The sequence below is a fragment of the Canis aureus genome, chromosome 23 (genome assembly GCF_053574225.1).
Source record: "Canis aureus isolate CA01 chromosome 23, VMU_Caureus_v.1.0, whole genome shotgun sequence".
Classification (NCBI taxonomy): Eukaryota; Metazoa; Chordata; class Mammalia; order Carnivora; family Canidae; genus Canis; species Canis aureus.
Genome location: NC_135633.1, coordinates 51,043,307 through 51,056,207, shown reverse-complemented (window position 1 = coordinate 51,056,207; position 12,901 = coordinate 51,043,307). Strand labels below are relative to the sequence as shown.

At 38.9% G+C, this 12,901-nt stretch overlaps 1 protein-coding gene across 8 annotated transcripts in view; it reads right to left on the bottom strand.

Annotated features, from left to right (window-relative positions):
- Nucleotides 1-12,901, bottom strand: part of ARHGAP42 (Rho GTPase activating protein 42) — a 287,300-nt gene that overhangs the window by 17,345 nt on the left and 257,054 nt on the right. For 7 of the 8 annotated variants that reach the window (XM_077867592.1, XM_077867593.1, XM_077867597.1 and 4 more), the window contains 5 exons: nucleotides 11,122-11,281; nucleotides 9,828-9,972; nucleotides 8,063-8,443; nucleotides 7,541-7,697; nucleotides 5,265-5,327 (listed from right to left, as the gene is read on the bottom strand). In XM_077867592.1, coding sequence (XP_077723718.1) covers nucleotides 5,265-5,327; nucleotides 7,541-7,697; nucleotides 8,063-8,443; nucleotides 9,828-9,972; nucleotides 11,122-11,281 — 906 coding nt within the window. The remainder of the gene's footprint in view (nucleotides 1-5,264; nucleotides 5,328-7,540; nucleotides 7,698-8,062; nucleotides 8,444-9,827; nucleotides 9,973-11,121; nucleotides 11,282-12,901) is intronic. The other variant, XM_077867594.1, reaches the window with a different exon arrangement.

Here is a 12,901-nt window from a genome sequence, read left to right as displayed (position 1 = left end):
ATGAGGATAGATTAAGGGAAATAAGTGACAGCCTGAGGAAGAAAAACCTACATTTAATTGGTGTTCCCGAGGCCACCGAAAGGGCCAGAGGGCCAGAATATGTACTAGAACAAATCATAGCTGAAAACTTTCCTAATCTGGGAAGGGAAATAGGCATTCAGATCCAGGAGATAGAGAGATCCTCCCCTAAAATCAGTAAAAACCGTCAACACCTCGACATTTAATAGTGAAGCTTGCAAATTCCAAAGACAAAGAGAAGATCCTTAAAGCAGCAAGAGACAAGAAATCCCTGACTTTTATGGGGAGGAGTATTAGGCTAACAGCAGACCTCTCCACAGAGACCTGGCAGGCCAGAAAGGGCTGGCACGATATATTCAGGGTCCTCAATGAGAAGAACATGCAGCCAAGAATACTTTATCCAGCAAGGGTCTCATTCAAAATGGAAGGAGAGATAAAGAGCTTCCAAGACAGGAAGAAACTGAAAGAATATGTGACCTCCAAACCAGCTCTGCAAGAAATTTTAAGGGGGACTCTCAAAATTCCCCTTTAAGAAGAAGTCCAATGGAACAATCCACAAAAACAGGGACTGAATAGATATCATGATGACACTAAACTCATATCTCTCAGTAGTAACTCTGAACGTGAATGGGCTTAATGACCCCATCAAAAGGTGCAGGGTTTCAGACTGGATAAAAAAGCAGGACCCATCTATTTGCTGTCTTACAAGAGACTAATTTTAGACAGAAGGACACCCACAGCCTGAAAATAAAAGGTTGGAGAACCATTTACCATTCGAGTGGTCCTCAAAAGAAAGCAGAGGTAGCCATCCTTATATCAGATAAACTAAAATTTATCCCAAAGACTGTAATGAGAGATGAAGAGGGACACTATATCATACTTAAAGGATCTATCCAACAAGAGGACTTAGCAATCCTCAATATATATGCTCTGAATGTGGGAGCTGCCAAATATATCAATCAATTAATAACCAAAGTTAAGACATAATTAGACAATAATACACTTATACTTGGTGACTTCAATCTAGCTCTTTCTATACTCGATAGGTCTTCTAAGCACAACATCTCCAAAGAAACGAGAGCTTTATTAATTTATTTTTTTAATAAAATAATTTTTATTGGTGTTCAATTTACCAACATACAGAATAACATCCAGTGCTCATCCCGTCAAGTATCCCCCTCAGTGCCCATCACCCACTCACCCCCACCCCCCGCCCTCCTCCCCTTCCACCACCCCTAGCTCGTTTCCCAGAGTTAGGAGTCTTTATGTTCTATCTCCCTTTCTGATATTTCCCACACATTTCTTCTCCCTTCCCTTATATTCCCTTTCACTATTATTTATATGAAACGAGAGCTTTAAATGATACACTGGACCAGATGGATTTCACAGATATCTACAGAACTTTACATCCAAACTCAACTGAATACACATTCTTCTCAAGTGCACATGGAACTTTCTCCAGAACAGACCACATACTGGGTCACAAATCTGGTCTGAACCGATACCAAAAGATTGGGATCGTCCCCTGCATATTCCCAGACCATAATGCCTTGAAATTAGAACTAAATCACAATAAGAAGTTTGGAAGGACTTCAAACATGTGGAGGTTAAGGACCATCCTGCCAAAGATGAAAGGGTCAACCAGGAAATTAAAGAAGAATTAAAAAGATTCATGGAAACTAATGAGAATGAAGATACAACCGTTCAAAATCTTTGGGATGCAGCAAAAGCAGTCCTGAGGGGGAAATACATCGCAATACAAGCATCCATCCAAAAACTGGAAAGAAACTCAAATACAAAAGCTAACCTTACACCTAAAGGAGCTAGAGAAAAAACAGCAAATACATCCTACACCCAGCAGAAGAGAGTTAATAAAGATTCGAGCAGAACTCAACGAAATCGAAACCAGAAGAGCTGTGGAACAGATCAACAAAACCAGGAGTTGGTTCTTTGAAAGAATTAATAAGATAGATAAACCATTAGCCAGCCTTATTAAAAAGAAGAGAGAGAAGACTCAAATTAATAAAATCATGAATGAGAAAGGAGAGATCACTACCAACACCAAGGAAATACAAACGATTTTAAAAACATATTATGAGCAGCTATACGCCAATAAATTAGGCAATCTAGAAGAAATGGATGCATTTCTGGAAAGCCACAAACTACCAAAACTGGAACAGGAAGAAATAGAAAACCTGAACAGGCCAATAACCAGGGAGGAAATAGAAGCAGTCATCAAAAACCTCCCAAGACACAAGAGTCCAGGGCCAGATGGCTTCCCAGTGGAATTCTATCAAACGTTTAAAGAAGAACCCATACCTATTCTACTAAGGCTGTTTGGAAAGATAGAAAGAGATGGAGTACTTCCAAATTCGTTCTATGAGGCCAGCATCAGCTTAATTTCAACACCAGACAAAGACCTCACCAAAAAGGAGAACTATAGACCAATATCCCTGATGAACATGGATGCAAAAATTCTCAACAAGATACTAGCCAATAGGATCCAACAGTACTTAAGAAAATTATTCACCATGACCAAGTAGGATTTATTCCCGGGACACAAGGCTGGTTCAACACTCGTAAAACAATCAAAGTGATTCATCATATCAGCAAGAGAAAAACCAAAAACCATATGATCCTCCCATTAGATGTGGAGCAAGCATTTGACAAAATACAGCATCCATTGCTGATCAAAACACTTCAGAGCGTAGGGATAGAGGGACATTCCTCAACATCTTAAAAGCCATCTACGAAAAGCCCACAGCAAATATCATTCTCACTGGGGAAGCACTGGGTGCCTTTCCCCTAAGATCAGGAACACGACAGCGATGTCCACTCTCACCACTGCTATTCACCATAGTATTGGAAGTCCTATCCTCAGCAATCAGACAACAAAAAGACATTAAAGGCATTGAAAATGTCAAAGAAGAAGTCAAAGTCTCCCTCTTCGCCAATGACATGATACTCTACATAGAAAATCCAAAAGCCTCCACCCCAAGATTGCTAGAACTCATACAGCAATTCAGTAGTGTGGCAGGATACAAAATCAATGCCCAGAAGTCAGTGGCATTTCTATACGCTAACAATGAGACTAAAGAAAGAGAAATTAAGGAGTCAATCTCATTTACAATTGCACCCAAAAGCATAAGATACCTAGGAATAAACCTCACCAAAGAGGTAAAGGATCTATACCCTAAAGACTATAGAACACTTCTGAAAGAAAGTGAGGAAGACACAAAGAGATGGAAAAATATTCCATGCTCATAGATTGGCAGCATTAATATTGTGAAAATGTCAATGTTACCCAGGGCAATGTACACGTTTAATGCAATCCCTATCAAAATACCATGGACTTTCTTCAGAGTTAGAACAAATTATTTTAAGATTTGTGTGGAATCAGAAAAGTCCCCGAATAGCCAGAGGAATTTTAAAAAAGAAAACCATAGCTGGGGGCATCACAATACCAGATTTCAGGTTGTACTACAAAGCTGTGGTCATGAAGACAGTGTGGTACTGGCACAAAAACAGACACATAGATCAATGCAACAGAATAGAGAACCCAGAAGTGGACCCTCAACTTTATGGTCAACTAATATTCATTAAAGGAGGAAAGACTATCCACTGGAAGAAAGACAGCCTCTCCCGATAAATGGTGCTGGGAAAATTGGACATCCACATGCAGAAGAATGAAACTAGACCATTGTCTTACACCATGCCCAAAGATAAACTCAAAATGGATGAAAGATCAAAATGTGAGACAAGATTCCATCAAAATCCTAGAGGAGAACACAGGCAACACCCTTTTTGAACTCGGCCATAGTAACTTCTTGCAAGATACATCCATGAAGGCAAAAGAAACAGAAGGAAAAATGAACTATTGGGACTTCATCAAGATAAGAAGCTTTTGCACAGCAAAGGATACAGTCAACAAAACTCAAAGACAACCTACAGAATGGGAGAAGATATTTGCAAATGACATATCAGATAAAGGGCTAGTTTCCAAGATCTATAAAGAACTTCTTAAACTCAACACCAAAGAAACAAACAATCCAATCATGAAATGGGCAAAAGACATGAAGAGAAATCTCACAGAGGAAGACATAGACATGGCCAACAAGCACATGAGAAAATGCTCTGCATCACTTGCCATCAGGGAAATACAGATCAAAACCACAATGAGATCCCACCTCACACCAGTGAGAATGGGGCAGATTAACAAGGCAGGAAACCCCAAATGTTGGAGAGGATGCGGAGAAAAGGGAACCCTCCTGCACTGATGGTGAGAATGTGAACTGGTGCAGCCACTCTGGAAAACTGTGTGGAGGTTCCTCAAAGAGTTAAAAATAGACCTGCCCTACGACCCAGCAATTGCACTGTTGGGGATTTACCCCAAGGATACAGATGCAATGAAACGCAGGGACACCTGCACCCCGATGTTTATAGCAGCAATGGCCACAATAGCCAAACCGTGGACGAGCCTCGGTGTCCATCGAAAGATGAATGGATAAAGAAGATGTGGTTTATGTATACAATGGAATATTACTCAGCCATTAGAAATGACAAATACCCACCATTTGCTTCGACGTGGATGGAACTGGAGGGTATTATGCTGAGTGAAATGAGCCAATCGGAGAAAGACAAACATTATATGGTCTCATTCATTTGGGGAATATAAATAATAGTGAAAGGGAATAGAAGGGAAGGGAGAAGAAATGTGTGGGAAATATCAGAAAGGGAGACAGTACATGAAGACTCCTATATCTGGGAGATGAACTAGGGGTGGTGGAAGGGGAGGGGGGGTGGGGGTGAATGGGTGGCGGGCACTGAGGGGGCACTTGACGGGATGAGCACTGGGTGTTATTATGTATGTTGGCAAATTGAACACCAATAAAAAATAAATTATTAAAAAAAAAGAATATACTTTTGAAAATTTCACAAATTTTCATCAAAGGAGTCTTTGCTATGCCAAGGGTTATGGCAACTTGTATCTTTTTGAAAACTTGTTTGAAACCCTTACTTCATGAAGATTTAAGTAAGTGAGGCATCATTATAACAGTCTGAGGGGCTAAATGCTGTTTACAGACAGGCCCTTTTTTTTTTTCCCCTCTGAGGAGACAGTGGGTATGGATTTGACCATCTGCAGACCTGAAGGTCAGAGCGGTCAAAGATGACCCAACATGTCAATAAATTGATGTCGCCACTATTTTATGTATTTGCATATTACATTAAGGGTTTTGAGAACTTACCGCCCAGAAGAAATCAGCTTAAGTGAACCAGCATTTTCAAACAGTTGTGCTTTTGCTGCCACACTGAAAGATAATTTTAAAATGCAAGTTCTATTAAAATCTATCAGAAAATCACTGAGTTCAAAGTATAATTCAGGGTTATCAGTTAACATAAACCAAAAATAATTAATTATGAACTATCTCCAAAATTTGACCTGAATTTTATTTGTTTTAGGCTTTAATGTGGAAGAAATTTTTAGACTTATTCTCCAGCTCAGACCAGATGTTATAAACCTATAGGTACTTTCCCCGGGGATCTTATCATTCTCATCTTTTCTAGTTCAGAAAACTGTGGGAGCAGTAAAAAAGACATTTTCTCCCACGCAGCTTCTAGCAGTGATATTGACTCCTGTGGAGCCATAGGGAAGAATCAAATCATCAAGACAAAAGAATGGTTGTTCATTCTGATAGCTAAGACAAAGTAATTCTAAAATGTTTCATATTTTTTAAATATTTGAACATAGTTCCTAAAATGAAATAAGGGAACTCTGAATATGTGGCCAATAAATACATTTGTGGGTTCAAATCTTATTTCAAATCATGGGAGGCAGGGCAGGTCTATTTGAGAAAGTGAGACTATATTAAAACTAAGGCACCCTGGGGTAATGAGAAGACTTTCTATACTTATTACAACACAGTATCAAATTCCATGAATGATGTTTTAAATTAGATTTTTAAAGTGTGTTGTACTTCTTTAATTGATAAACCTTTCTCTCAGAGCCTAGCCAGTTGATAATTTGAAAGGTCATTTTACACCTAATACAGAATATAATTTTAATTTCTACTTTGTCAGTACAATTACAAAACAGAAGCAAATCTTTTCTTTCCCTCACAAAGGATGGGGTTTATATTCTGCTATCTCCCTTTTTTTTTTTTAATAAATTTTTGTTTATTTATGATAGTCTCACAGAGAGAGAGAGAGGCAGAGACACAGGCAGAGGGAGAAGCAGGCTCCATGCACCGGGAGCCCGACGTGGGATTTGATCCCGGGTCTTCCAGGATCGCGCCCTGGGCCAAAGGCAGGCGCCAAACCGCTGCGCCACCCAGGGATCCCTGCTATCTCCCTTTATATATTGGCTTAAAATTTAATGTTGCATAATGGCTAGAACTATACATACCGGGCAGTAGACAGATTTACAAATATAGTATTTGTCTATATAGTGGTACTTGGATTTCTGACCAAGAGAGATAATGTATGTCAAACACACTCTAAAATCATAAAGTTCTGTCAAAGAAGGTGATGAACTAATGAATTTAAGATACTGTTCCAACAGAAACAGGCTTAGCGAAATGTCTTACTAGACTTTCAATGAGTAATTAAACTGGTTCCCTAATTTTCCAAGTATTAGTTCTTATTATCTCTGAAATGAGGTTTCTACTACTTACTGTGGAGGGACGCAAAGGACATTAAGAGATAACATACGTAGAGATGCCCAGTAATAGCTCACATAGCATTTGGAAAGCTCAGTTAAAGTCAGGAAAATAAAATGAAAGGGATAAAAACTTTCCTTTTTTTGCTTCCTCATTTATCCAAGTTCCCATTTTCTCTTCTTTGTCCTCTTCCTATTTACATACATGTACTCTAACCTATCTGCCTTTAAATTTCTGGGTCTTTTGATTAAAAGTACTCTCCTTTGCCTTTCACCCTCCTTGTTCTCCATGAGCTCCAGTGAATACTCAGGTAGGGGAGACTTGTGATGGAAAGGAGAGAAAACAAACCCTCACAATCTAGATGGCAGCTGTACTTCTAACAAAGAGGTGGGGGAGCTGGGATATGGGCAGTTTGCTCTGCTGAGAGGTAGATGTCTAGCTTTTACAGAATGTCTAGTTTCAAAGCTCAAAACTATTATATTATACATATATTCTCATAACTTCAAATTGGGACATAGTTCTGCTTGTACGGCAAATGCCTAAAATCCTATGTGTGTGGAATATATATATATATATATATATATATATATATAATTAATATGTTATAAAATATATTATAATATATAATATATAGTAATGAATAATATAATATATATCACATTACATAAGATACATAAAATATATATCTTAAGCATACTCTAAATTTGTACATCCTTTGTAGAAGAGGGTCGGGTCCTACAGAGGTTGAATGTTCCCATGCTATAAATGAGGCAATCAGCTGTGGGACTCCTAAGGGTTCTTTTGGACATACTCAACTCCTGTGTATCCCGAGAAGATACAACAAATGCAAACTCTCTCTCACTTACACAGAGCCAGGTCGCTGGTAGCCATTGCTTGACGCTGTGTCTAGCCTTAACCTCCTGCTCATTTTTGGAGGCAAGTCTGGGTTTGATGGCGCTTTGGGCATCTCTTTGAAACCTACAGAAGTTAAGCTTTGAATGGATCCACCGTAGCTCTTATTTCCTAAAAAGAAAACCCAAGAAAACAGGCAAGGAGCTATCAGACAAAATAATAGCAGTAACACAGTACATGTGCATAACAAGAGGAAGCATTTTTCTCTAAGCCCAACTGAGAAGGTACAGAATGTTCTTTGAGCACAGCAGCCCATCACGCAGGGAGATCAGAATGTACAGTAATTACAAAGACATCACCTCACAGCGATGGAAAGATCGAGGAAAAAAGTCACAGTGCACAGTTTCAAAAATCCCAGCTCAGGAACAGCATTGTTAGCCCCTTCACCATTAACTTTTCTCTGCTTAATCATGCTGAATAATCCAGCAGGTGATACAGAGACAATGGCATTTTACTTGAGCTCAAAACTGCTTTACCTTCAGCTGCAGAGATGGACCTAAGAGAGGATGCTGAGGCTCTTTTCAGTCCTGAGAGCCCATAAGGCCCTTTCCTGACCAGGTCTATGGGTGGGTAAACATCCCCTGGGCTGGTGATGGAGGCAACACTCTGGCAATCTGATTCTGCATCCGTTTTGGTTGCATCTTCTTTAGAACTTGATTCAGGACTAGTTGCCCAAATTCCGAGACTTTTCTGTCCATTGGAAGGTGATGGGGATACGATCCAAGGAATCCCTCCAGATTTCTCCCTGGGCTGGCAGGAGGCAGACTTGGTTGTGCTGTTTTGTTCAGAGGAGTGAGAGGACAGAGACTCAATGCTCCCCATGGGTGTGCTGTCTGGGCTGCTGCTGTAAGAGTCACCTGAGTGGGTGCCAAGAAAACAACAGTGGCTCTCTACTGAGAACAACACAACCCAAACCCTTCCGCTCTCCAACTCGTATGTGCTCGGGGGCCACCTGATCCCACGGAAGTGACAGGCCTTTACCAAGTATGGAGAACTGTCCTCAGTTCTGAAGAAAGGCTTTAAAATATGCATTTCAACTTAGTGAAAGTATTTTTCAATACTATTCAAGCGAGACTGTATATGTACCCTGACCCTATGAAGTAATGTTACTTCTTAAAGGATTAGTGGGCCACTTGAATTCAGACAAGATTTGCCTCTAGAGGCACCTGGGTGCCTCAGTTAGTTAAGTGTCCAACTCTTGATCTCAGCTCAGATCTTGATCTCAGAGTCATGAGTTTGGGCCCTGCACTGGGCTCCATGCTGGGTGTGGAAGCCTACTTAAGAAAAAATTGCTTCTGAAAAAGAATTCACAAGTAATAGAATTAAGATTCTTTGATGATATTATAAGAGATCAATGGAAGAAAGGATATTAAAGACGTGCTTCTGTCTTTTTTAACTTTCTTGACCTTAGGTGGTTCTGAGTTTCAATGTATCTGAGTCCTCCTGCATTCAAAGGCACCAGTCATGTCAGCTGCAAATTAGAAGCTGCTCATATTTTTAAAAGAAAGGACTTTTTCCTTTTTCTGCCAAAAATATAGCAACATAAGAAACTGGCTATGTAACTGAATTATTTTTTAATGTTCCTAAAAGTAAGGTTTAAGAAAAAATATCAGAAAAACCATAATGAACTATTCAAACATATCTAAATTAAAAATTATTGTTTTCTGTTAAATACTGACTTTGAGAAAAAATTAGGGGGCTTGGGGGTATAAAGTTAAATAAAACAAGTTTAACATCCACTGTGTACTCAAGCTGCCACTCACTTCACTGTGGGGCTTCATTCAGAACAGTAAGTTAGGAATAATGTGTAGTGTGGTTTCTCTTTTTATTTCTTCTCTCTCCCTCTTTCAGACACTCTGATACCCAGGAGATGATGCTTTAAGGACATAATGTGAAAAGAAGGAAGAAAATGACTGCTTTAGCCAGACTTTTTCTTGTTTTCTTCTCTACCACTTTGACAATAGGACAAAACCTGCTATAAAGTAGTACCCAATGTACTTAATAGCAGCTGCAGGAAAAAAGGGCACTGAGTGAATTATTTTTTTCCCTTTGTAGCAGTAATGAATTTGTTTGTTCAAAGTACCTTGTAACTATATCGACAAAGAATATAAGTGGTGGGGGGAGTGCTGGATAGACAGCATCAGTAAAATCATCTATGTATTTCTACCCTAAGGTTGGTAAGGTGAGGTAAGGCTAAACCAAAGGATGAAGAAAGCATCTCCTGACTGTAGGCACACTTACTATCAGGCTCTGCCAAGCACGGTGTATACCTGCCTCTGGGCTTCCGGGAACCTGTGGAGAGGCAGATTGCGCGAGTCCTTCGGGATCCAGATCGAGACTGAGGCTGAGGAAGAGGAACACTTGGGTCTGGGGCAGTATGAAAAATCTACATACAAAAAAACAAAATGGACTGAGGTCAAAAAAGTGGGGGAATTGCCATTTTCACCATAAAATGGTATCTGTGAGTTACTAAATAATCTTAGAACTATATGCTATTTAATCAGTTTCACGGCAAAAGACACTTGATACAAAAAAATATCCTAGAATCATAACTTTCTTTTCCACTTACACTGAGTAATGTCCATTTTCTGGGTTTTCTTTTTCATCTTCCCCAATTTCCCAACAATGAATTTCAAAGACTTTCCAATAATTCAAATATGAACAAATGTGTGTGTCAAAACACACTGAGTCTTACTGTTGTGATACTTCCTTTCTCACATCATGCTGAATATAACCTGAAGGGAAGAGGCTCAGTCTTCCAAACAGTTCTTTGCTTCTCAGGAGAAGGTGCTGTCATGCAGTTCCTGAGCTGTCTTGGAACATGACAAGCTACAGGGAGAAGTCTGAGCACAGCTACAGGATACAGCCATGTGGTCTTGCATTGTGAGTGCTTGTAACCTTCGATAAATGAGGGATATTTTTCCACAGGCACCAACAAGGGGCCCAGGGAAGGAGTCTTTCCCTACAAGGAGTAGACCAGGCATAAATGGATCACAAATGTTTTGACTTCCAATGGCTGGATCTTTTAATCTAATCATTTTGACATTCTCAATTTCCCTTTTCCACAGTTATTCTAAGATCTCAATCTTTCAAAGAAACTGTTTAAAGACTAGAGAGGGCTTCAAGTGTGTCCCTGGAATTCTTTTGTTTTATTGAGAATATTATTGCTGCTGTAAGTCTAATTCCAGAGAGATAAAAAGATTAAAAATAGACTTAATCACCAAGTGAGTCTAACAAATTCTCTGAATATGAGCAAAAAACTCACTATATAAATACTAAGGAAGAAAATCTTGAAAGGTAACTGATATAAAAGGAGAAGAAACCATTTACCTGGAGGATTCTGAGAAGCACTTAAAAACTAAACAGAAAAAAAGAAATCACAGTCCTCATGAAGAAGCAATTTATATAAAATGTACAAGATTGATATTTTATAAGAACCTGAGATTACAATGAACTCAAAGATCATACAAATGGAAAATTCCTTTTTAAAAGCAAGGTACAAGATTTTATACTTCAACATGAAAATTCAGCCTACCTTTTCATAGTGCTCAATCAGAATTTCAACTACAATATTCTGAAATTTAATATTCATCATGGCAGCCACAGTTTCTTCTTGTGCTCTCATTAGAGTTGGGCCAAATATGACACCAAGGTTTGAGACAGTCATGAGATTTTGTTGGCTGTGTAGTGATACTCTGCAAATGAGAGCAACGAAAATAATATATGTTAAATATTTAATAATTAGGAAATTTCTCATTTATCAAATTTGTGGCATAAATAAAATGTAAAATATGCCACGATAGGTTAATTTTCCCAAGTAGTCAGGTTCAGCCACTCCCAATTGGCATGTTTGGTATATAGCCTAAAAAGATGTAAAAAGTTAACATTAGCTAATTAAAAATAATTACAAAGCTTTTTTTTTTTTTTCCCTGTGGGGCCCGCAGGCTCCTCGCCTCTGCACCTGCGGGGCCGCGAACTCAGCACCTGGTAAACTCTTGGGCGAGTTGGCCTCTGTCCGCCTGGTCTGGGACCCGGACAGGCATAATTACAAAGCTTAATTAAAGAATAAATCTTGATATCCAAAATCAAATACAATCACCCTAAAGAGATTATGAGTTCTTAGGGATTCTCTAGAGTACTATAATTCTTATAACAGATGGTTAAAATTAGATTGGTTGGAATTATATTTGAATACACTAAACATATTATTAAGAACCTAGTGCTAGGCATTTCATAGATATTATTGCATTAATCCCCCAAGAAGTCAGTTTTTCTTATTATACAGGTTAAGATCTCAGGATCCTGGGATCAAGCCCCACGTTGGGATCTGAGTTCCACAGGAGTCTTCTTGTCCTTCTCCTTCCCCGTCTGCCCCTCCCATCCACCTCTCTCTCTCTCTCTCAAATAAATAAGTAAATCTTTTTTTTTTAAAGCACAAAACTCCTAAGGTAAAAATGATATAATCCACATAACATCAAATTAGGGACAGAGGGGGGTTTTCTTAAGCTCTCTACATAAGACAACTGGCCAATGAATGTTTCTATCCTTCCTTTTTCTCTTCCATCCATTCACCCATCCATCTTCTCATCCATTCAAAACTTCTCTGTGTGCCTCCCTAGTGCTGAGCACTATGCTAGGCAAACAATAAGAGGAGATATGGTAGCATCAGTGCTGGCTTGAAAATGGAAATGAAAGAAAATAACCTCTGGTATTACTGACCTTAGCAAAAGTTACCTTAGCTCAGTAACTATCAAACTATGAATTGACTAATTCATTTAAAAGTTAGATGTATTCTTTTTTTAAAGATTTACTTATTTCTTTGATAGAACATGTGAGCATGCATGAGTTGGGGAATAAGCAGGTGGAAAGACTCTCAAATAGATTCCTTGCTGAGTGGGGAGCCCTCATGGGGCTTGCTTTCAGAACCTTGAGACCATAGCCTGAGCCAAAATCAAGAGTCAGACACTTAACCAACGAAGACATCCAGGTGCCCCAACTGGATATATTCTTAAGGAGAAACCTCATTCATTTGACCAATCTTCTAGGTTAACCACTGTCTTTTCTCTTATTTCCAGATGTGTTGGCAAAATATGAAGTTTTAGAAAGAAGCACAATACAAGATTATGTTTCTACCTAAGTGTGTATCACTAATGACATTCTAGAAGCAAAAGTAAAATTTTATGGGAAATCCAGGATTTTGAATATTCCTAGCACAGGACAGGAAGAGCTGACTGTCTCACTGAGAAAGCACTAGCTAAGAAGCTCTTGGTCAGAACAGAAGAAGTTTCATTCCATATTCTCTTTTTATATAACCA